Genomic DNA, 26,259 nt, shown 5'->3' with positions numbered 1-26,259 from the left:
TCTGGTTTCACTGTGTGAAGGGCAAAAAGTAAACAGAATTTAAACATTCTTTAGATTTCATGATATAACGGTGATGTCAGTAAAATTAGGGCAGGTAAAGGTTTGGAACTGTATTCTAAGGAACAGAGTAAATTAGTCACACCAGCTGAGTCATAGCCTCTCTCTCCACTGCAGAGGCTGGTGGTGGTTTTGTGATCTGAACAAACAAGTAATGTGTACAAGTCTGAAACCACCGATCTGTTTTGCTTAGAGCCTCAAGTTAGGCCTTTGATGATGATTATATTTTATTTAATACTGTAGTGCTCAGTGCTGTACTATATTTGGAGGAAGACGGCATCTTGGTGTTACAATCTAAATTAGGTTAGTGCAGTTCAGATATTGACTTTCAAGAAAAATAGATACTCTAATCACCAGCCCCCTTTTGTATGTCTGTGTATGTAGCATTTTTATTTATCATGTGATATATAGCTGAAAGTGTGCTGGGTACACTTGGACTCTCTCCTCAGACCCTATGCTACCAGCACTCCCAGCTATCTTCGAGACACCACCGACTTCCTGAGGAAACTACAATGCTGATGTTCTTCCTGAAAACACCATCCTGGCCACCATGGATGTAGAAGCACTTTACACCAATATTCCACATGAGGATGGACTACAAGCTGTCAGGAACAGTATCCCTGATGAGGCCACAGCAAGCCTGGTGGCTGAGCTTTGTGACTTTGTCCTCACCCACAACCACTTCAGATTTGGGGACAACTTATACCTTCAAGTCAGTGGCACTGCTATGGGTACTCGCATGGCCCCACAGTATGCCAACATTTTTATGGCTGACTTAGAACAACGCTTCCTCAGCTCTCGTCCCCTAATGCCCCTCCTCTACTTGTGCTATATTGATGACATCTTCCTCATATGGACCCACGGAAAGGAGGCCCTTGAAGAATTCCACCTGGACTTCAACAATTTCCACCCCACCATCAACCTCAGCCTGGACCAGTCCACACAAGAGATCCACTTCCTGGACACTACAATACAAATAATTGATGGTCACATAAACACCACCCTATACCGGAAACCTACTGACCGCTATACGTACCTACATGCCTCCAGCTTCCATCCAAGACACATCACACGATCCATTGTCTACAGCCAAGCCCTAAGATACAACCGAATTTGCTCCAACCCCTCAGACAGAGACAAACACCTACAAGATCTTTATCAAGCATTCGTAAAACTACAATACCCACCTGGGGAAGTGAGGAAACAGATTGACAGAGCTAGACGGGTACCCAGAAATCACCTACTGCAGGACAGGCCCCACAAGGACAATAACAGAACACCACTGGCCATCACATACAGCCCCCAGCTAAAACCTCTCCAGCGCATTATCCACGATCTACAACCTATCCTAGAAAATGATCCCTCACTCTCACAGAGCTTGGGAGGCAGGCCAGTCCTCGCTTACAGACAACCCCCCAACCTGAAGCAAATACTCACCAGCAACTACACACCACACCACAGAAACATCAACCCAGGAACCTATCCCTGTAGCAAACCTCGTTGCCTACTCTGTCCCCATATCTACTCTGGAAACAGCATCACAGGACCCAACCACATCAGCCACACCATCAGGGGCTCATTCACCTGCACATCCACTAATGTCATATATGCCATCATGTGCCAGCAATGCCCCTCTGCCATGTACATTGGCCAAACCGGACAGTCCCTCCGCAAAAGAATAAATGGACACAAATCAGACATCAGGAATGGTAACATACATAAGCCAGTAAGTGAACACTTCAATCTCCCTGGTCATTCTATTACAGATTTAAAAGTCACCATCATTGAACAAAAAAACTTCAGAAACAGACTTCAAAGAGAAACAGCAGAACTAAAATTCATTTGCAAATTCAACACCATTAATCTGGGCTTGAATAGGGACTGGGAGTGGCTGGCTCACTACAGAAGCAGCTTTTCCTCTCCTGGAATTGACACCTCCTCATCTATTATTGGGAGTGGACTACATCCACCCTGATTGAATTGGCTCTGTCAACACTGGTTCTCCACTTGTGAAGTAACTCCCTGCTCTCCATGTGTCAGTATATAATGCCTGCATCTGTAACTTTCACTCTATGCATCCGAAGAAGTGAGGTTTTTACTCACGAAAGCTATTGCCCAAATAAATCTGTTAGTCTTTAAGGTGCCACCAGACTCCTTGTTGTTTTTGTGCTGGGTAGTATATAGTAAATGGTCTCTGCCAATCAAGACAGGACAGAACATATACAGCGTGGTATGACTATTGTTTCATGAAATTTTGAGTGTTTTTCCATCGTTATGGCACAGACAAAAGGGTGATGATTATTAAATCATATTATATACAGTGTTTTAGATGCAGCAAAGTAAGAGTGTGCGTTGTCATTTCCTTTTGGTTAAAGAGTGGCTTCACAAACCACAGTATATTGACCATTCTTAATTTAGTAGGGCTTGGCTTATGAGGAACAGGCTAGCTGTAAGTCTTTGTTAATGTGAATAAGACACAAAGTGAACATACATTGTATAGAAGGGGTTGGCAACCTACAGCACGCGTGCCAAACATGGCACGCGAGCCGATTCTGAGTGGCACGCTGCCTGCCCGGTGAGAGGAGGGGGCGGAGGGGCCGGAAAGCACCACGCTGGGGGAAGAAGGGGTAGGAGAGAAGCTTGGCTGCCGCAGGACCAAGCTTCTGCCTCCTGCCCCTGCAGGGGAGAGCGGTGGGGGGGGTATCCTGGCCCCCAGCCCCACTCAACCCCCACCGCTCTCCCCTGCTGGGGCAGGGGGCAGAAGCTTGGTCCTGCGGCAGCCAAGCTCTCCTCCTCCCCTGTTTTTTTCCCACACCGTGGTGCATTCCGGCCACTCCTCCTCCCCCCCTCTCCCTGCCAGTGACGGCCCTTGTGAGGGGGAGCGGAGCAGAGCAGAGCCGAGCGGCAGCATGCTCGCTGCTCCGTAGAGGAGGCAGAGAGAGGTAGGGACGGGCCTTGGGGAAGGGGGTGGAACAGGGCATATCCTTCCCAGCCCCCTGCCATGAGCTGCTCAGGGCAGGGGGCTGGGAGCAGCCCAGGAGCCGAGCACCCCAGCCCTCTGCCTTGATTCCCCCCCCCCACCCAGCCTTGTGCCTTGCACCTCCACACACCCCCAGCCCTCTGTCCTGACCTTGAGTCGCCCCCCACACCCAGCCTTCTGCCCTGCATCCCCCCCACACCCAGCCCTCTGCCCTGCACCTCCACACACACCCTAGCCCTCTGCCCTGACCTCAAGTCGCCCCGCTCAGCCCGCTGCAGGCCTAGGTGAACAGAACCCCAGGCTGGAAGCGGGCTGAGCAGGCTGGCAGCGTAAGATCAGCATTTTAATTTAATTTTAAAGGAAGCTTCTTAAACATTTTGAAAATCTTGTTTACTTTATATAACTAAACTATTGTTGTATGTAATATAGACTTAGAGAGAGATCTTCTAAAAAACGTTAACATGTATTACCGGCACACGAAACCTTAAATTAAAGTGAATAAATGAAGACTCGGCACACCACTTTTGAAAGGCTGCTTACCCCTGTTGTATAATATAATTTTATGAGTGCTCATTGCTGGGCAAACTAATGCTTAATGGATCTAACGAGATTAATTATTGATTTCTGAGTAGTTTGACAACTGGGTACCAGATACTTTTCTAGTGCAGCTGCTTCAGACCTGCATTCTTCATACTGTATGTTCGAGTGATTCCAGCTGGTAAACTATTGTGTGTGATAGCAATAAACTTCTTGAAACCAATCTTGCAGTCTGTTCATTAGAGCTTTAAGAATGTGAGGTAAATCATTGGGCTGTTAATTAACACACTAGTCATTTTCTATGAAAGAGGATCAGTTTCAAAGGAGATTCTTGTTTTAATGAGAATAAATGCTGTGACTCAAACCACATTTGGTTAGAGTTATTGCCTGATCCTGTGAGATGCTCAGTGCTTCATGCAATTGAACTTTAACGAGAAGAATGAATGTATTTGCTGACTAATCACCCGTGCCATATTTAGGCAGATCTTTGAATCAGCATATTGGGGTTTTTGTTTTTTTTTTTCCTTCTCCGATCTTATTACCAAAATATTTGTTAGTGAGCAGAAGCTTTTCCCATATAAATCCCTGCTTTCTGCAGTATGTGTTTTTGTTGATCCAGCATCTACGACAATATCATCACTTCCTTGAATGGTGGAGTCAGAAATCTGGCCCAGTTTGGTTCATAATGGTCCAGGTTGTTAGCTACTGAAAATTATTTGCTACCACTTGATGGTTCTTTGATTGGCTTTGTGAAATGAGTTGTAGTTCTGGGTCCAGTTCCTATCAGGTAGGTGTCCATATCACAAAAGCCACTGCTACATTTGGCTCCAATTGTCATGTACACCTCTACCTCAATATAACGCTGTCCTCGGGAGCCAAAAAATCTTAACCCGTTATATTGAACTTGCTTTGATCCACCGGAGTGCGCAGCCCCGCCCCGCGGGAGCACTGCTTTACCGCGTTGTATCTGAATTCATGTTATATCAGGTCACGTTATATCGAGGTAGAGGTGTACATCCAAAAGATCAAGATAGAATGAGACTGTGCAGACTTCACTCCTTTGAGCACTCATTGCCACTTGCCAAAGGGTGCCCATTTCTAAGGCTATCCATAAGGGTTCAGTTTCCAGTGCTATCAATCTGTCACCTTTCAGCTTCTGAGGGGAGGTTATACCTATTGCTGTTTCTGTTGTGGGGCAGCCCGACCTCTTCCAGTGGAAAATCAATTTGGCCAGCACCTTTCAGGAGGAATAAACTGAGAAGAAAAGTCACATTAAAAAACAAAAAAACAACAACAAATACTGCATCTCTGAAATAATCTGTCAGGGGTAATGTGCTAGTTAGGAAGGGCACACATTTTTAACCATGTCTATGCAGCATGATTTTAACAAGTATGAGACTCAGCATGTTGTCGTGCTGTGTTATGAGCATGATGCATTTAATTTGAACACCAGCATTGTATGGAGAACTGCTACCATGTGAATTGCAGTAGCCTGCAGAAAAGGAGTTAACTAGCAGTGAGGAGAGAGAGAGAGAGAAAATACAGGATAGTTTTTCTTCTGGGGTCCTCGGAACATCCCCCTCCCATTGCCTTCCTCAGACATGCCTCTCTTTGAAGCCTGTTGCCCTCCCATTCTGTATGTCAGCCAATGGGCCTTGCCAGAGAACAGCAGAAGGAGTGTGTCAGGCCAGAGCAAGAGTCAGAACTCTGATCTTCCATGTGGCAACTAGATTACTTGGCCAGCCCTTAATGGTGCACTTGATCTTTAGGTTTGTCTGAGTATGGCAGGGCTCTCTAAAGGTTAAAATAGATGTTTACACTTTGTGACGTCTCTCTGCCTGTCGTAAAAACGAATCATTTCATGATTTTCTTCATGCTGACATGAGACTCTGCCTTGCCTATTTCTTCCTTTATTATTCCTTTCCATAAGCTTCAGTGGTGTGGCGGGAGCTCCAACAAAATAAATGGGACAATAATGAAGATACAAGTGCAGTGGGTTTGATTTCTTCAGCAACATCATAAATGACGACAGGACCATTGTTCCAATCTTGCTTGTTTGTTCCAGAAACTTAATTGGGTCCTTTTATGCCCAGGCATAAGAATAAACCAACTGGGCATTGTTACTTCCCTGTCATTGGTATGAAAATAGTGAGAAGAAATCCAGTAGCAGTGTCCTCTGCTGCTGACAAATCAAGGAGCCATTTGAAAAACAATTTATATATGAAGATGGGGGGGGGGGGGGAACAGGCACTGAGAAAATCGGAGTCCCCCTACAGTCCTTTCTGCATAAATTAGAAATTTGGTGAGATCCATAGACAGACTATCATGGATGGAAGCTCTGATGCTCCCGCTTATCAGGTGATGCACCCCTTGTTTTTTATTCTGCCTTGGGAAGAATGTGAGGCCTCCTGACACTTGCAATGGGTGCAGGTCAGTGTTCTCTTGTAGTAGTCCAGTGTGTGTTGTACTGTGCTGTCTTTTTAGTGAGTGCTCTTTCTTTGTTTAATATTTCAGCTCCTGATTATTGGTGGGTCCTTTGGTCTCCGTGAGTTCACTCAAATCCGTTATGATGCTCAAAAACTCCACAGCAAGGTAAGTTAAGTGGTTTGTTGGTTTTTCAAATGTAGAGAGCACCAAAAAATAGCAAGGACTGGAAAAATAGTATGATTTGGTATTTGTAGCGTGCCTAGCATAGTGTGGCCCTCATCCATGGTTGGGGCTCCATGGGAGGCACGCCACAAAACAAATAATGATGATAATGAAACTTTAAAACTTTTCCTGGGTGGCAGGTTGGAGAGCAAAAGTAAGATGAGTGCTGCTACATCTTGCATGGCTTAGGTGCAGCAGCCCCTCTGACTTAAAGGGGAGCAATGATGAGTTACAGTGAAGGGGGGTGATTTTGCCAGAAGGATGGTGGTTACAATGGCCCTATTTAGACCAGAAAAATAGGTGATGTTTTAGAAGTTGCTAGCTAATATGTTTTAACGGACATGTTTTTAAATACCATTTAGTGCCTAGAGTAGACAGGGTGTTACTCCTTAAAAAATGGTATTAAATGGTTCTGGTCAACCCAAGGTGGCAGTGAGGTGGGGTAGGAGGAGCCTAGGGTTGACCAAGACCAGCTAACACACTTTTAAAAAGCGTTAAACCATATCTCTCTTACGTTATAAGTGGTGTTTAAAATTTTGTGTTAATCAACATGTATTAGTTCACACATTTTAAAATGTCACATTTTCCCAGTTTAGACATACCCACTGAGGGTTGCTCTATGGTCCCCGAGGGAGATAGAGGACCCATCTTCACCTCCCAATCTTCCCGCATATATGAAACTTGTACTAAAGGGATGGGGGGAAAGAATCTTGTACTGTAACTGAAAACCCATAACTGGGGGAAGTAAGTACATTAGATATGGAACCTTTCACTGAGTACTGCAGCAAGTGGTGCTGGTGATTCACTGAGTGGTACTCTCACTTCTGAATCATTACTGAATCAATGCCCCAGTGTGTGGCTGTGACTGGGTCCCCGGTGTACAACCTAGACTGTGTGACTGCTGAGCCCTTCAAACCCACCAGCCTGGGCTGCCTCTCTCACTGTGATGCTGATGTCAAGCTACAAACCTTTGATAGGCACTGCACTTACACAGATATCCATGGGCAGGGACACACCCAACTGTGTTACATGAATGATCTTCCAGCCACTCATGAACCATCAATAGTGAGGCTCCAGTCAATTCCCCCCAGCTTTGCACCCCAGAATTGTATTGTCTTGCACTGGTCAAAAGCCTGGCCAGTGTAAATTAAGTAGTTCGCCACTCCCTCAATGTGCAATGGACTCACACTAGCCTTTGTAAACTGAACTGAGATTTCACAAGCACTTCAACCAAAACACACTGATTTAGGTAAAATATAAAACAGGTTTATTAACTACAGAAAGATAGATTTTTTTTTTTAAGTGATTGTAAGTAGTAGGCATAGAGATCAGAGTTGGCTACTTAAGAAACAAAAATAAATTCACTGTCTAAGGCCTTGGCTACACTGGCAATTCACAGCGCTGCACTTGCTGCGCTCAGGGGTGTGAAAAAACACCCCCCCTGAGTGCAGCGCTGTAAAGCGCCAGTGTAATCAGCGCCTGCAGCGCTGCAAGCTATTCCCCTTGGAGAGGTGGAGCTCTCGCAGCGCTGGCAGCGCGACTACACTCGCGCTTAGCGCTGCTGTGGCAGCGCTGTGAATCCGCAAGTGTAGCCAAGGCCTCAGTTCTACAAACTAAGCAGGATTTGAATCAAGCAGTGTCTCACCCTGACAGATGGTACAAGCAGATTACAAATCCTCAATACACAGACTGGGACCACTCTTCTGCAGTTGAAAGTCTTTGTCCGCCAGGTGTTGCGTTGGGGGTGGGGAGTGGCCAAGTGATGATGTCACTGTCTCTCTTATATTTCCTTTCAGCTTGCTGGAAAGATCTTTGCTGTGATGTGAGTTACTCTCTGAGAAGTCTCTAGGATAGTGGATTCTTTTCTTGATGGGTGTTGATGAGCCATTAACGCTGTCTGACTACTGATGCCTACTCCTGTGTAACTGAAAGGATGGTTGTGGGTGTTCCCAACCTCACAACATATTTCAGTACCACAAACAGTAATGCTTCATAACTTCACATACAATGATAGTACATACAATCCAACAGGATATTAATATTCAACAGATCAAGACTTTTAAAATTATACCTCACAATATATACTTTATACAAAACATATCATACTCGTATCACCCTGGTGAATATGGTGGTTCCAGAGTGCTACTTTGACGTAGAGAGTGTCATAGCAGTGCTCGGAGTCATTCAGCTGCTGACTTTCCAGTGAGATGTAGAAATGAGCTTTTAACCCTTTGTAATCATTAAAGATTCCATGGCACTTTTTGTAAAAATCATTGGATTATTTTAAGAGGTGAAGAACAGAACTTGGTGGGTTAATGTAGCTAGACAGCACCTTAGCTCCATTCCAATCCTTGGCTGCTCTAGGCCCTGGAAAAGCCCTTATAACTTAGATGACCCTGGGGTCAAACACCACCTCCCTGGGCTATCCTTTGGGAGGCAGCACTGCCCAGAGACTCTGAAGCTCTGCATGGTACAGTCCCACCTCCAACATACCTCCTGTATCAGGTTTTGCAAGAGGTTCTTGAAGGACAGCCTTACAGCTGTGCCTGCATTGGGGGACAGCAATTGGTGGGGAAATTTTTTTGGGGGGGGGAGAAGCTGGGGGTCAGGGGAGTAACCCCTGTGACCACCCTCCACATGACACCCCCCCCCACTCCTAACCTGGGACCCCCACATTCTCCCTGTCCCATCCCTTCCCACCTTATCTGGGGAGGGCCAGGGGAGGATGTCTCTGGCCTGGCTGGAGCTGCTCCAGCACACCTGGCGGCATGGCCGCATCCTGCTCTGGCGGGCCAGACTGGGCGACGCAGCCACAGCATGTTCCAGCAGGCTGGACCGGGCGGCGTGGCCACAGCATGGTCTGGCGGGCCAGGCGGTGCAGCCACAGCCTGCTCTGGGGTTGCGGGTCCGAGCGGCACGGCTGCAGCCTGCCAGCCCCGGAGCTGCAGCTGCTTTGGAGGCTGGGGGGAGAGCAGTGTGGCCAGAAGCAGAGAGACTCTGGCCTGATTCTTCCCTTCTGGCTCTGCTGCCTCTCCTTGCTCCCTCTGTTGGCGGGAAGGGCTGTGTCCCACTTTTTCTCTCTATACCATTCATAAGCCGACCCCCTTCTGTGGTGCTTCCCTTTTTTACTAAAAAAATTCGGCTTAGGAATGAGTAAATAGATAGTTCTGGGCGCCGCATTTTAAAAAAGATGTGGAGAAATTGGAAAGGGTCCAAAGAAGAGCAACAAGAATGATTAAAGGTCTTGAGAACATGACCTATGAAGGAAGGCTGAAAGAATTGGGTTTGTTTAGTTTGGAAAAGAGAAGACTGAGAGGGGACATGATAGCAGTTTTCAGGTATCTAAAAGGGTGTCATAAGGAGGAGGGAGAAAACTTGTTCACCTTAGCCTCTAAGGATAGAACCAGAAACAATGGGTTTAAACTGCAGCAAGGGAGGTCTAGGTTGGACATTAGGAAAAAGTTCCTAACTGTCAGGGTGGTTAAACACTGGAACAAATTGCCTAGGGAGGTTGTGGAATCTCTGTCTCTGGAGATATTTAAGAGTAGGTTAGATAAATGTCTATCAGGGATGGTCTAGACAGTATTTGGTCCTGCCAAGCGGGCAGGGGACTGGACTCGATGACCTCTCGAGGTCCCTTCCAGTCCTATAATCTATTAATCTATATACGGTAACTTGGCTGCGTTCATATAGGGACTTTGTGGCAGAGCTGGGAATAAAATCCAGGAGCTCATTTCTTCCCATCTCAACATGGAAGTGCATATGGCCAGGATACTGTGAATGGGAGCATTGCATACTAAGAGCTGTAGGCTCAGTTGGTTCCACTTTTGATTGTAGCTGCTTCATTGTGAATACAATCTTCTCCATTTTGTGACAAGTGGTACTGTAACTTGGTCTCTTGGCAATTTTCTAATGCAGCCTTTGGTTAGGCATGGTTTGGGCACCTCTATTGGCGGGTCTCCCTCGGTGATGCACAGTAAATTTTTAATCCTAAACTAGCACCAGGGTAGTCCCCTTATCCTGAATAGGGTTTGTCTACCTGGGTTTTTTTCTTCAGTGTGACCACCAGTGTTGCTGAGCTAACTGACAGCCAGATCAGCGTGAGGGTTTTCACTCCACAACAGTATTTGAGAGGAGCCTGCAGTAGAGCAGCTGGCCTTGTTGCAAGAATAATGCAGCTAAGCACCACTTTCTTTTCTCACTGTTATGGTTTAATGAACAGAAGACCCCATTAAGGACATTCCTAAGTTATTAATACCTTTCTAGCTTGTTGTCAGATACCAGGAGTTGGGAAGAAGGTTAGCGTGTGACATTTTTGCATTTGATAAAAGTATTGCCATGCTAGCTAAAATGATGGCCTGAACAGTAATGTCAGTGTGTAACAGCCATTGAACTGACAATGTCCCAACAACAGATGTTATAGCTATTTAGAGTAACTTCTTTGGGTTTGAGAGTGGTAAAAGCCCATCCTTTTCCTCAGCAAAAACATGTTTTAGAATGAGCTGAGCCATTTAAATTACCCAGGAGTCAGATAACTAGATTACTCACATTATGTCAGTACACTGAACATTCCAATTTGTTTATTTACCATGGGCCATATGTTGAGGTCCATAATTCTGCAAACTCCTCCTGAAACCAATGGGAGTTATGCGTGAGTAGGGACTTGAGGATTTGGCCTTCAGAAAAGAAAACTTCCATTGACACACAAGTAATTTTTGCAATAAAAACCCAGATAACATTTAAATTGCACTCCTGTTAGGTTGCCTAATTATTCCCACTTCTGGGAAGATTAGATGCAAAGCAAAATTGCTTATAGAAAAATAAATATCTTTATGCAAAAGTCCTATAGAATTTAATGGAGCAAAAGCAATAGCTTTGTATAGAAATTACTCTAAAAACCGTATAGACTTTAATAGAAAATGAGATCCTTTCTATATCATTTTTATTCCAACCAATATATTCAATTTAATAGTGAAACTTATTCCTGCTATAGAATTCCGTTGAATCCTTCAAAAACTTTATAGAAAAAAAATATTCTTCTATTAAATTCCAGGAAACTTTTCTGTAAGGACAGGAATTTGAACCTGAATATTTTTTAATAGACAGGTACTGTAGCCATCCAAACCATGACATACCTTCTCTGAAGATCAAATTTTGGACCATCGAAACAGGAGACATAGGAATGTCTTTTCACAGCTGTCCTGTTGGCCATTTAGTTACTGCACTGTGCTGCGGGAGATCCAGCTTTGATTCCAAATGCCCCATTCTATTCTATATAGGTTTTTATACATGTATATCACCATTGTATCTGAGTGCCTTCCAATAGTGCATTAAGCAATGTTTCTACTCATCTGTCACATGTGTGTTCTGTCATCTTCTCCCCAGAGGGAAAAGCCATTTTCCGATGCAGGCAACCAGTAGGGGAGGCAGTGATCAGCAGTACAAGTGCAGAAGCAGTGCATTCAGCTCCAGGGAGAAGGGCAGTGCTTTGAGCCCATCAGCTAATCCCTCTGACCAATTGAGTTGCATTTAGCCGTTGATTAGAGATGACTTGTAGGCTGTTCCAATGAGTCATTGTGCTATTGACAACTCTTAGGACTTTATTGTGAGGCTATGGCTACACTGGCGTTTTACAGCGCTGCAACTTTCCTGCTCGGGGTGTGAAAAAACACCCCCCTGAGCGCAGCAAGTTACAGCGCTGTAAAGCACCAGTGTAAACGGTGCCCCAGCGCTGTAAGCTAATCCCCTCGTGGAGGTGGAGTACCTGCAGCCACGGCAGCGCTTTGAAGTTTTGAGTGTAGCCATGGCCTGAGTCTCACAATACTTGTTATTAAAGCCCAGCTCCTGGAGTCAAGCGATTACATGAGAATTTCAGCTTTAATTTTACAAAAGGACAATTCTAGCCCTCATGGTTGTGGCGAAAAGCTGGAAAACATGACCCCTACAGGCTCAGAAATTCAGAGGCAGGGGTTCTCAAACTGGGGGTTGTGAGGTTATTACAAGGAAGAGTAAGCTGGCAGCATCCACCCCCAAACTCTGCTTTGCCTCCAGCGTTTATACTGGTGTTTAAATGTAAAAAGAGGGGTTTAATTTATAAGGGGTGGTCGCACTTAGAGGCTTGCTGTGTGAAAGGAGTCACCAGTACAAAAGTTTGAGAATCATCCAAATATTTACCATATTTTAAAATTTTAAGCCACTACATGATTTTGGGGGGCTGACTCATTATTTTTGAACCCTTAGGGTTGGCAATACTGCAGTGTGCCTATATTCAGGTTAGTCCCATTCATTTTTAGGGCTTCAGCCTATTGTTGGGGTCCCTGTTGTTGGCATTCAACCTGGTGGTTAAGGCACAGGAATGGGAGTCAAGAGACCACAGGTAGGCCCCATGATCTCTCTCGGTCCCCATCCAGGCAGGGTTTAAGTAACCCTCACTGACCCTAATAGGCATTTTACCTATATCCTGTTCAGAAAGAATTGGGCTCCTGGATTCTATTCCCAATGTGCAGCAAAATCCCTTTATGAACTTGGACAAGTCATTTAATTTCAATGAGTCTCAATTTCCCCATCTGTAAAATGGAGATGATAATGCTGCTGTATCTCATAGTGAGGTTTCAGAGTTTAATTAATTCACATGTTTTTAAAGTATTTTCAGATCTTCATATAGAAGGCACTATTTGAGTGTAAATTATTATTTCAGGTAGAAATTGCTCAAGTAATCTCCATTCAGTGATTTGGGTCAGGATGAAACAGATAAGGATGAAATGGGAGCACAAAGTTGACCAGTCCCTTTGGGATTAGATGAGGGCCAGGGACAGTGAAAGAGAATAGAAGTAAGGAAACAGAGGTTAACAGTGGACAAAATATTAATTCACAAGTGACCTTGTAACAAACTTGTAGTTAGTAGATAAAGAAATGGTAAGGAGAGTAATGTGTGATAAGTTTGCAGCTGCAGCTTTGTTTACTAGCATATTTTGTATCTTATGGACAGTTTAGGATTTGTTTATGTAATGTATATGTGTTTAGTCTGCATCTGTAATCTCATGTATTATGTGCTTTTGGAATTGTGGGGCACCCTAACCCACCTCCTGATATTTGGGCATGATCACCTCATTTGTAGCTTTATGAAATGTCAGTAAAGACACCTCAGTGACAAGACCTGATTCAAACCAAGCTTTTGGATTCCAGAGTATTGGATAAAGTGTTCTCCCAGAACCAGATGAGGTGTTCTGGGTAAGTGGAGTGGAAAAGGTCTCGGAGGGAATCTCAACAGGTATAAATCCAGCATGCATCTCAGGAGGGACCAGAAATCCAGTCTGGGAGTTTCTCCTTTTCCCGAATGAATCCTCAGAATGTAATAGGGACTGCCCGTTAGATACCATTTGTAAGCTTTATATCTAGTGGTTACTGTTTTTTCCTGAGATAGTCATATGTAAATTCTAGTCTGGATTTTTGTGCACTACAGACTCTGGCAATATCCTTGAAGCAGGAAGTGCCTGTTTCTCTTACTGGAAAATAAATATTCCCAGAAATGTACTTAATGTATGATGATCTGTGCGTCACTTTCCATTTTTTTTTTTGGAAAATGTGTTTCATGTGCGTTCTTCCTGTAAAACAAATGCAGCAGGTAAAATGAAGATAAGACCAAATCTTTAATTGCAAGTCAGTAGCATCAACAATACATGGATGAAACCAATTTTTTTTTCTAATCATGGAGTTTGGAATGTCAATATTTTATTACAATGTAAAATACATATGATAGCAACAATGTTTTGTAAGTTTCCAGCTTTTCTTCTGCCAGCAGGCATATTCCTAGCTGCTCTGATAGTTGTTGCCTCCTTTCTGTGAGCTGCCCTTTTTTTTTCTTCCTTTGAAGACCTCCAGATGTGTTAGAAAATGCACTTTGTACACATTTTGTGTATAATGAAACTACACAAGAATCTCTCTTTAGAGGCTTGGCATTAGGATTTAGCTGGCAGAGAAGGGAATTGAAATCAGTGAAGCTATGTAGATTTAAACCATCTGAGACTCTGGCCCTCTATTTTTGTGTCTCAGCAACGCATTTTGTTCATAGGAAATCAATGAATTATGGTAGTAAGTCAATGGGTTATTATAAACCTATGGGATTGAAATAGCTCATTAGTAGCATATGGCGCCTTTCATCTCTGTCACTGGTACAGATCCAGCCCAGGAGAGTGACTGAAGGCCATTATAAGTTTTGTGTCAGTTCAGTTCCTAATAGATATCCACATCTTAAAAGCTACTATCACAATATACCTTCTTGCAGGCAAGTCTCAGCAGTGTGGCCAACTTCTGAATGTCTTTCTCATGTTTAGAAGCATCTACCTAGAGCAGGGGTCGGCAGCCTTTCAGAAGTGGTGTGCCGAATCTTCATTTATTCACTCTCTAATTTAAAGTTTCGCGTGCCAGTCATACATTTTAATGTTTTTAGAAGGTCTTTCTATAAGTCTATAATATATAACTAAACTATTGTCGTATGTAAAGTAAATAAGGTTTCAAAATGTTTAAGAAGCTTCATTTAAAATTAAATTAAAATGCAGAGCCCTCCGGATCGGTGGCCAGGACCTGGGCAGTTTGAGTGCCCCTGGAAATCCGCTCGTGTGCCGCCTTCAGCACACGTGCCATAGGTTGCCTACCCCGATCTAGAGTTTAGGCAGGTGGATGGGGTGAAGCGGGGGAAGATCATGCAACTACAGCTTGTCCCTAAGATAAACAGAGGACTTTATTCTTTAGCAAAGTCAGCCCAACACACTTCATCTCTATTTTTGCTTTTTCATTTTATTTATTTATTTTTGTTCCATGCAATCAGTTTTCTTCTGAGTTCTGTGGAGGAGATGAGCCTTTTGTCCCATGTAGGTTTCGACTCACCTTCTGGAATTCAAATAGGCCAACTCCCTTCACCAACGTAGTTTACTTAAAATTAAAAATAATAATATAATAAAACTCTTGAATAACTTATAGCTCAATGTTTTTTAGCAATCCATTGATATAAAATAAATATTTTATTCACTGCCTAACTAAATCTAATTTTTTTATACATGCAGAAGCACTGTACACTAAAGATTGTTACCAGGATGCTCTGTCAGCAAACTAGTATTGATGAATAGGCAGTGGGAGAGAAGTGGAGGGTCTCTTTGAATTATTCCACTATATGTTGTTTTTTCCCTGAGGCACAGTGAGATTCTGGAAAGAGCTTTTCTCTGCCTGTCTGTCCCTTAAATTCATAGCAGGTTGTTTAAAAAGATCTGTGTATTTTTGTCTGAACACTCCCTATTTGGTGGGGACTTGGGGGGATAGGAAAATAACTTCAGTTTGTCAGCTAGGGAACAGAGTCATTGCATTGTCTGTCACTGAACTTTGAAGAATAATTAAGTCTTCTCATCTATCTGTGCTGCTTGTTTTTAATTGGTTTTCAGCAAGCTAGTCACACGAACGCTGTGTGGCAGGGGATTGATGATGACTGCTGTTCATTTTTTTTTTTTTTCTTTCTCCTTAAGCAGGTCAGGTTGGCCTGACTCTCAAGTCTAATGAAGACAAACATCAGCTAATTTCTTGGTGTAAGTTGATTTTTCAGAGACTAAATTCATTAATGAGCTTGGCTGTAAGTCATTTTAAAAAAAAAAACACATTAAAATGTTTTGGTGGTTTAAAGGGCTTGTGAGAGGCACAAATTTATGAGTTCTTATTACAAAACCCAAAGCTGTGTCAGCCATTTGTCTGTATTTAATAGAGGCATTTTACTGAATTAAAACATACTTCTGTTTTCAAGCATTGCATTGCCTATTTGGTGGAGGATTTGAGGTAGTTTGATATTTTAGTACAGTAGCCTTGCTTCTGATTGGTGGGGGACATGATACTGTTATGATAGCTTTGCTTCTATTAGCAAAGGGGTCTTAGATCCCATTATCTCATTTTAGTTCCCAGTTCTGAATCATCCAAGTTAGTAAGTTCTGACCTGCAACATGACAGAGGAATGAAAGGAGTTTTTCATACTCCATATGTTAATCATACCAGGTGTTCAAGCATTAGCTCTTCCAAAAGGATTGTTTGGATGGGGAAGTCTGTTTATTTTCCCTCTCCCATTACAGAGTTTAGAGCCCAGCTACTAATGTTGAACTCCTGGACTTTCGCATAGGTTATGGCAGCAGCAGGAATCATTCTTTCACTTTCCTGGGCTTAACTGAGCCACTCCCTCTCTTTGCTGGATGCTTTCTTATTGAATTTAATGATACCATGCACTGGATTATGGATCAGCTGAGATTGTGCATCATTTTCCCCCAATTCAGAAAGGGACTAATACTGTTGCCCCACCTCTCAGCTGTGGTGGAGATGGTAAGATTTTTGACTCTGTAGAGATCAACACCATCTGTGTGCCACAGGAGGGAGTTTTGGGGCCAGGTCTATGTGGTTCCACTGGTTATTGCTCCTGTAAAGGTCAGCAGCTCTACTGCAACTCCTCCCAATACACTATTGTGGAGTGAAAGCCCTCACTCTGATCTGGCTTCTCCTTAGCTCAGCAACAGTGGTGGTCGCACTGGAAAAAAAAAACAACAAAAAACCCAAAACAAACGAGGTAAACAAAATCCTATTCAGGATAAGGGGACTACCCTGGTGCTACACTTTAGGATTAAAAATTTACTCTGCATCACAGTGGGAGACCTTCCAGCAGGGCAATCTGGAGGGAGTAGTTTGCTCCCTCCCTGACCCTGTGTTATCTCCTTGCACCAAGCTTGACTACTTGTAGTTAATGCACTAGGAGGCTTTGTCTTACGAGCATGGCTGGATCTGACACCAATAGAATGTAGATGGGGAGAGGAAAAACTAGACCAGGACCACCCTAGTGAAACAGATTAAAAAGTTGATACATAAATGACAAGGCCATATGCCCCTTATAAATACCTAAAATAGACATAAGCCTCCTGGACAACAATCTTGTTAAACCAGGACATATTGGTAACCCTAGTTGTGTAATAATACCAAGAGACCTTGATCATAATACATAAGCTCAGTGGGGTAGAGTTAAGGTTGCTGTGTGAGCCTTAAAGCTTTGAATTAGCTGGCTTTTGTAATTATAAAACTTTTAGTGCTGCGCTAGTGTAACTTTTCTGAATGTGACCAAAGATCCTAGATAAGTCTTCAGTATCAAAGGTCTACCTCTTCAGGCATATGCACACAAAAGTATGTGGACATTGCTGCTCATACCTGACTTCTATATAAAATGACTTGATGCACAGACACAGAACATAGTTTGCTTGTGCACTTACATAAAATAATGCATGCTTTTAAAGATTGGGCATCAAGTGACTTGCCCAAGGTCACCAAGCTGTTCTTTGACAAAGCTGGGAATAGAAACAGGTCTCCCAGCCTTGTGCTTAAACACAAAAACATCTTTCCCTTATTAGTTTGCTTTATTTTTTCTTTATCAAAAATAGGTTCATATCAAATTACCTTGTAGAAATTGAGTTGGATATCATGCTAGCTGGAAATAACATCAGCATATATAATGCTGTTAGTTTTGAGGTGGTTAAATTTTCTGCAGTACCAACAATTCTAGTTGGTTGCTTTGAGTTCTACTACACTTCCATAATTAATTAGTAGTCTTCTTCCATTGCAGTTGAAATGAACCCCTGGCATATAGTTTCTCAACACATTTTTGCTAAAGCATAATTTAATATTCAGCAGTGTTTCCCTTGGTCTTTTTCAAGTACTTATGATGCTTAGCAGCCTTTCACACACTGTATCTCCGTTATTTGTCTTGTTTGGTAGCCTGAAGCAGGGCCCTGGACCAATGTTCCCTCTAATTTTTCCCATCCATGTGCGGAATAATTTTTGTCATGTGCACCACAGTATGTGCGGATGTGAGCCACCAGCAGAAACAAACAAATCTAGATTATATTTAAAAAGTTACCATAGGGATAATTACTTCAGCCAGGACAGGTTAGGCATTTTAGAGCTCACTACTCAAAGAATTAAATTTAAGTGCAAGAGAAAAACATTATGAAATGCATAGACCAGTCAAAACACTAAAATAACACACTTCGAAAGAATAAATGTACAAATAATATATGTGCATTGCAGGAGGTACCAAGAAGTAACAACAATATAAATATGTGTTGGGAGGTGAATGTGAAAGAGACTCTGTGTGTGTGTGTGTGTCCGTCTCTCTCTCTCTCTCTCTCTCTCTCTGAGTCAGAGCTGGCTGTTGGGGAAGTCTCAAACCATGCACTGTCTCTTTAAGAAAGGCACTCGCGCACCGATCAGACCGCTGCAGCTCCAATCCTAAGCCAGGCTGTCCCCTATCCCCTGCTGTGCGGAGATGCGGTACAGGGGCAAAGAGAGGGGGACACTGACATCAGTACCCCCCTGCTTTGCACAACCAGCAGGAGGGTCCTGACAGCAGCAGCAGGACAGAGCAACATGGCTGCAAAGCAACAGGGGAAGAGGCACCTGAACACATGCTGCCGGATGTGTGCGCACTGTTTATCAACTGGGTGGCACTTGAATCGCTCCTGGGTGGCCGTCCAACCGTGCAGCTAGAAGGAACACAGCCCTGGACCCATTTTACTTGGCAGACTTTTATTGCAAAACAAGTGACAACAGCATTAGATACCAGAGAGTAGCTCAAAACTCAAGAACAGAAGCACTTTAAATGTAGAGCTGATGTATCGGTCCCTAGACTGTGAATTGTTTTAAGAGTTGTAGCCATGTTGGTCCCAGGATTTCAGAGAAACAATAGAGGTAATATCTTTTATTGGACCAACTTCTGTTGGTGAAAGAGGCAAGCATTTGAGCTTACACAGAACTCTTCTGAAGAGAGATTACCTCATCCACCTCATCTCTAACAGTTTTAAGAGTGAGCTGTGTCTAGATGACCTTACTTTTTATGTTTCTTTGTGGTTTTAATTTGTGTTTTTTTGTTGACTAATGTTCTGCAGAATTCTGAAGTAGCAGAACCCAAACCCTTTGGAAATACAATGGCAATTGAGAGGGGGGAAAAGAGAACCTGTCACTCTCTTCCAGTAGTTGTCCCTGAACTTGTCATTTACAGCTTCACTGGTGATTCAGGAGGTGACGCATTTCCCCTGGAGTCAGTGCTGAATCAGTACCACTGTGAGTGGTGTTAGGCAGTTGTAAGCTGCATCTTTTTGATAAGGTGCAAAAATGCAGCTTAGCTTTTAGAATGGTAAAGAGTCTAGGGTCTGGTGTGATGTCATGTTTCACCTCTCTAGGAAGCTGCCTGATAAGAGCAGGAGAAAGGTGAACTTGCATTCTCTCCCCCAGTGGGGAGGTGGTAGTGGCCTGGTGTAACCCACACGCCACCTGGGTGTGGTGCTCTGTCCCCTCTGTTCCTGGCCAATTGGAGCTGTGAAGCCAGCACTCTGGACAGAGGCAGTCTGCAGAGCTGCCTGGTCGTGCCTCCACCTAGCAGCTGAGCAAGGGGGATGTTGCCGCTTCTGGGGAGACCCCCAGGTTAGCACTGCCCAGAGCCCCCCTCACCTCATCCCATGCCCCTGCCTCCTCCATGCCCAAACTATGCTCCTAGGGTTGGGGGGCCGAGACTGCCCTAGCAGCGGCCGGTGCGCCTGAGCTGCCCCGAGCCAGGCACAGCGGCCACTGCAGAAGTCATGGAAAGTCACGGAATCCATGACCTCCGTGACAAACTTGCAGCCTTACCTATGACTAAAGTCCTTAGTCAGTCAAAACTTGCATTAACTTTAATGGAAGTATTAACTTAGCTAAGATTACTGTATTGGGCCTCTACTGCTCAAAAATAGCATAATGGCCAGAGTGGAGAGAATCTGCTCCCTGCTTGGCTCTACTGTTAATATTAATAATAAAAAACTGTAAGTATGGCACTGTCTTCCTTGTGCTATTTATTTTTCTCTTTCATTTTGCTATAAATAGATAAATTGCATTTAAAAAAAAGAGTCAAATTATCCAATTAATAAGAACACCTACTGGCAATATGTGAGACAACTGGCAATTTTACCAGTTATGTTTAAATGTAATTAGATCTGATCTACCCAATCTAATCTTTCTAGGTATTTTAATGTATCCATCAGAGTGTCTGAGACACTGCCAACATGTACACTATTTTTTATTTAACAAAAAAATGTTCAAAATACAAATATCTTTTCAAGGGGATTATAGTTTAATTCTAAAGCATAAAATTATACAAATATGTAGCAACTACTTTCCAAGGGTGTTGTGAGGACTAATTAGTTAATAAATCACTGTGAATATGAAAATCTGAGTGTTTAGTGTTAGGACAAAGTTGAGTTTATTTTTGTTACTGTAGAATTTCACTAGATGTCAGTATAGAAACCATTTTTACTTATACGCTGTTCAGTGAGCTTTGTAGAGAGTGTGGGTTTTTCTCCCTCTCAGTATAGCAGGAAAGTGAGCCAGTTTAATAAAAGGTCTAATTCCTTTAGCACGTACTACTTCAGGAAGTCATTACCATTTTCATGAAGTATGTTTTAGGATGGCAAAAACGTTACTTTAACACATCTGTTCTTTTAAAAAATAAAATCAATTTTTCCTTTTTTAGACCCTGATCAAGCATCCTTGATCAGGAAGGGTTCTTATGTCCTACTGAAGTCAATGAGAATTAAGCATGTACTTTAAATTTAAGCACATGCTTAATTATTTCCTGAATTGGGACTTTAGAGCCCTTGAAGTTAATTCTTCTAACGGGCATACTCCGTTGTCAAGTATTTCTTTTAAACGACTTCCTTTGCATATCTGCATTGGCTAGCTGCACAAAAGATAATGGGCCAGAACTTCTAGTATGTGGTGCCATTATTTTTGCTGCATTGTCAGTATAAACTGGACCCACCTTCAGTTAACTGACTCATGGGGGAAGTCCTCAGTGCAAAGGTGGTCCTCCAGAAGCATAGAGCCAATGTAAAGGCTCTTATACCACTCCCCTTCTTTGCAGCTGGTATGGCAGTGCACAGAGGTGTTGGAGGCATGGGGACGTAGCCAGGATGCTCCTGCGCCATGCTTATCTCCGGCTGCATTTTTATCTCCTGGAGTTGTTTGCTGTCAAAATTAGAGCAGCCCTTAGGTTGCCCTAACTTGGCAGAAGGGAACTGGTGCTGTATAGAACGTTAGCATGATTAAGAGTGTAAAGGTGAAGTTTATGCCAAAGTTGCACCTTCTCCCCATTGCTGACTTGTACTGTGTGCACTTAGGCTGTAGCTCTGAATCTGACACATACATTAAAAAGCAACCTTTTAATAAATATTATGAAAAGTGACTCTGGGAGAACGGCATCCAGACTAAGAGATGTTTTTTCAAACTGTTAGTCCTGCAAATTCATGCTGTGAGACCCCTCCCCATCTATTATTGGGAGTGGACTACATCCACCCTGATTGAATTGGCCCTGTCAACACTGGTTCTCCACTTGTGAGGTACTCCCTTCTCTTCATGTGTCATCATATAATGCCTGCATCTGTAACTTTACTCCATGCATCTGAAGAAGTGAGTTTTTTTTACCCACTAAAGCTTATGCCCAAATAAATCTGTTAGCCTTTAAGGTGCCACCGGACTCCTTGTTGTTTTTGTGGATACAGACTAACACGGCTACCCCCTGATACTAGTAATAAAGATTGTCTTCAGTGACATGTGTGGCTCCATTGCCTTCACAAAGCTTCTGCAAGTGTATCTGATTAACCCTATAGTTAGTGCTTAGGAAATAATTCTGTTTGATGCACAAAAAGGAATGGAATTTCAGATCACTCTCCCTTACCTGTGTTAGCTCTGCAGGGATAGAGGGAGTGCAAACTTTTTTTTTTTGATCACTAATGAGCAGATATGTCTTTGAAAACACATTTTTACAGTTATTTTTCAGAGTGGAACGTTAGGTACCTTTGTATACCCTAAAAAAGATCAAACGTTTTAACAATAGGAGCCAGATACCAATGATGGGAAAATTAGAAATGCATAAAAACAGATTTTGAAAATATAAATGTCAGACAAAAATTAGCAGCAAAAGGAATTTTGTAGAGAGGTTTGTTAGATTAACAAAGAGTACTTGCAGATAAGATCGCATATGGTATAATCAACATTTAAAGATTTCAGTTCTTTTACAAGGAAATATGAATGAATGAATTTTTCATAAATTATACCCACTTTGAGGAGACAAGGAAAAAGGAGAGAGAGTTTTTGAAGCTCTGCCTTATATAACATTTCCTTTTTCTCAGCTGATACCCTAAGGGCATTTAGTTTAAATCCTGCACTTCAGGCTGTTTAAGTGGTTTGTAACAGGACAGGTACAGCATATTAAAGAGGCTTTACAAAGGCACCTTGAGGAATTGTCTTTTAATATTTTAAAGATGGGTGTCTTACTTTTCTCGCTCCCTTCCCTCCACCCATCACCATTTTATTTTAGCTGAGTCATCAAATTCTGCTGCAGCAGAACTCCAGAGTAAAATCCTACTGCGGGTTGTGCTATTTGTGAACAACACAACAGTCCACTTTTTGGCCTCAAAGGAAAGCACATGTGCCTGCTTTTTATTTCCTCTAGACTGAAATGAGGGCTAAGAGCACCAAGTCCCTTGATGAAAAAGGCAGGCTGAACAACTCTTGCCTTTCTCAAAATGCCTTGTGCTGGAGTATTGGGAAGTTGTGGCATTCATGGTCAGGTCTGCCTAATTCCTTAGAGAGATCTACACTTGCTTACATCTTTAGAAGGGGGATCACTGAAGGGCCAGAAATGCACGAAAAAGTGCACAAAAAGGCACAGCAAGTTCTTTCCTTCCTACCATTGGAGGTATAGAAAAATCAAGATGTAGTAAAGCTCAGGGGACTTGGCTTTGAAAGCTCCTTTTAGAGAGTTATGTCCTGCCGAGTCTGATCTGGGAAAGATGCATGGACAGTGCTTGGAATCTGTTAACCTTCAGGGCATGCTGCAAGGCCCACCTTTTCCCCCCCCCAAGGCATTTGGGGAGGATTGCAGGTCTTGTTGTTAGTAGTGGGGGTTATTTTATGTATTGGATCATATTTATTATACATGGGAAAGAACAGTCCATTGTATTAAAATGTTACTGTGAAATTAAATTTATTGGCTGGGTGCCCAGAGCTTGGGAAGGGGATCTCTAGTTTTGTTTATATAAATCAAATAAATCAGTATGCACCTAGAAATGAAGCAGACTGTGAGGGCATAGAAATAATTGATTAATTCCATGAGAACATTTTTTTTTTTTTTTTTTGAGATGAGGGCTGACAACCCCTGCCATTTCCCGATGGCCCACGTATGTGAGAAAAATATAGAAACATTTAAATATTATGCCAAACAGCTAGAGGGTGCTCAAGTTGCAGCCAAAGCACCCTCCATCCATCCCCTGTTTCAGGCTCTTAGGGCAAATCTAGCAATAAATTAAGTAGGGGGCAAATAAACACTCTCATTTGTGATCTTCAGCTTAGTATATTTTTAAAAATTGAGAAAAATAGCACCCACTATAAACTGACCAGGTCACAGTTAGAAGGGCCATAAGTCTTCATATCGTGGGGCACGAGTTGATCCCTCCCCATCTATGGTATTGCTAATTTGGATGCTTATGGCAGGGATTCTCAATTTTTTTCATTATATGGACTGAAATTTAATAAATTGTCTCGTGCACAATTCCTTTTCCATTTCTGATTGCGCAGACCATCTCCCTTCCCATTCCTGACCACATAACACCCCTGCAATTACAGCAGATGTTCACATGGAAAAATAGTAGGGAAGAACTTAATGTATTTTTAGCCTCTCTCAATGCAATTTGACAGCTGGAAATAAGGAGGAGTGCTGACACCACTTGACCAGCAACTCTTGTCTCTATGGCTCACGTTTTGAGAACTGCTGCCTTACAGGGTTTTATATGCAATTTTCTGAATCATAAGCTTGGCTATTGTCAGCTATCAGTTGGACTACTGGTCCTTCCTTGTGTGGCAAGTTCAGAGTTCCTACATCGACCCACTTTTTTTTTTTTTTTAAAGAGATGGGCCCAAACCATAAAGTTCAAATCTGGATTCAGAAGTCTCTGGTGGTTGGAGGTGGTCAGATCTAGAGTGATGAGATGGGCCCATCTCTATATTTTATACGGCTGAAATGATTAATACAGGGGTCGGCAACATTGGCATGCGGCTCGCCAGGGTAAGCACCCTGGCGGGCCAGGCCAGTTTTATTTATCTGCTGACGCGGCAGGTTCGGCCGATCGCGGCCCCCACTGGCTGCGGTTCGCTGTCCCGGGCCAATGGGGGCGGCGAGAAGCGGCACGGGTGAGCGATGTGCTGGCCGCGGTTCGCCGTCCCAGGCCAATGTGGGGTGGCAAGAAGCGGCGCTGGCGAGCAATGTGGGGGCCGCAATCGGCCAAACCTGCCGCGTCAGCAGGTAAATAAAACTGGCCCGGCCCGCCACGGTGCTTACCCTGGCGAGCCGCGTGCCAACGTTGCCGACCCCTGGATTAATATAATAAAACTAAAGAGTATTACAAAGAACTGTAGGTAAATGTATTTTGTAAATACCTTCTCTGTCTTTTCACTATATTACTTACACCCTTCCCTGCTGTTCCCTTGCCTCCTGGGAAGTAAAATAGCATCTAATTTAGTTGCTTCCGTGTAATTATACATTGCACTTTTAAGCTCTGGGATTTATCCCTTCTTGCCTGTAGCTTTTAAATCTGCTCATAAACCACAGTTCAGTAGCCTGATGTTAGAGATCCATGTGACGAGGTTAAAGTGTATTTTTCCCCCCTCTCCTTTCTCAAGAAAGATCCAACCTGGCTGAATCTCTGAAATGAATTGCTGTTTTGCCTTTTATAGGAGTAGAAGTATGATGTGTGAGCTCTAGGAAGCTGTTTCCCCACTTGTAAGGCTTCAACTGTTGCTACTCTGGATTATTTCAGATAATAAAGTACTTTGTGGGGGGAACAGAATTCATCTGGTTCTAGTGTACATGGTCACACTCTGGGCCTTGCCCTGGTGTTAGTCATACTCCGAAAGATTGTGTCCACTCTGCTTGTACTGGAGTGAGCAGGTAAAAAAAAAAAAAAAAAAAAACTTGGTTTAAACCTTGTTCAGTAAATCCAACCACGAGAGTTTCTCTATTTACAGAATGAAAGTTGAAATCCTTTTTAATTTAGTATTGTTAAGTGGGGGGATGGGAGGCAAGAAACTCATATTTTAGTAGTAAGAGTCCTAAATAATTAGTTTTAACACAGAAATATCTTCTGCTGCCCACTTGGAAAGATTTTATAGCCCATGAAGTTCTGAAGTACAAATATTTGGTCAGTGCTTGCCAATCTTTGGATGTAACTTTACCAGTTTACCAGATTAAGATCTAGTCAACATTACAGCTACTTATGCTAAAGGGAGCTGGTTCCAGCACAGTTGTACCCTTATGGAGTTTCATTTTGCAGTGTAGGTGGGCCCTTAACATTGGTCCCAAAAATGTCCTAAAGCCTAGATCTGCACCAGAGCCCCTGACCAGAAACGGTACATGTGTGCACACAAATAAATGTTACAATTACAACTAGAAGAGTGTGAGTTGCTGTTGCAAAAATTCATTTTTAAAACCCCCGTTCTAAGCTCATGTTTATAATTGGTTACTGTGATTCTACTCTGAACATTGGGAAAAAACTTCCCTTTCATCCTTTCTGGATGATGAATGGAAGGGATGCTGCCAGTCTGCTTTGGATTCCTCCACTCAGTGTCAAAGGTCTTTTTTGGAAAGCTACCTCTTCCCTAGCCCTTGAGGCAGGGCCATCCCTAGAGGGCTTTGGGGCCCGGGGCGGAAGCGACATCGCTTCCAGGACCAAACTTGCTGGGGGCAGGTAGGGGAGGCTGGATGAGGTGGTGCTCCCGCAAACAGCCAGGTGTGGCCCTGGCCACACTCTGGCCCCCACAGGGCCTTGCTTCAGCAGCACCACTGGGCTTCAGGGGGCTGGGGCCACACCACCCGCCTTCCTGGGGCTGGGGAGGCTGCGACGCTGCCGCCATGCACTCTCCCCCCCCCCCCCCCCCGGTGCACT

At 43.3% G+C, this 26,259-nt stretch overlaps 1 protein-coding gene across 1 annotated transcript in view; it reads left to right on the top strand.

Annotated features, from left to right (window-relative positions):
• Positions 1-26,259, top strand: part of LOC128835882 (cytochrome c oxidase assembly protein COX16 homolog, mitochondrial) — a 73,388-nt gene that overhangs the window by 14,961 nt on the left and 32,168 nt on the right. Inside the window, exon 2 of the mRNA XM_054025759.1 lies at positions 6,089-6,166. Coding sequence (XP_053881734.1) covers positions 6,089-6,166 — 78 coding nt within the window. The remainder of the gene's footprint in view (positions 1-6,088; positions 6,167-26,259) is intronic.

Source organism: Malaclemys terrapin, chromosome 4, assembly GCF_027887155.1.
Source record: "Malaclemys terrapin pileata isolate rMalTer1 chromosome 4, rMalTer1.hap1, whole genome shotgun sequence".
NCBI lineage: Eukaryota > Metazoa > Chordata > Testudines > Emydidae > Malaclemys > Malaclemys terrapin.
The sequence above is the reverse complement of the archived record's forward strand: the minus strand, read 5'-3'. Positions and strand labels throughout refer to the sequence as shown.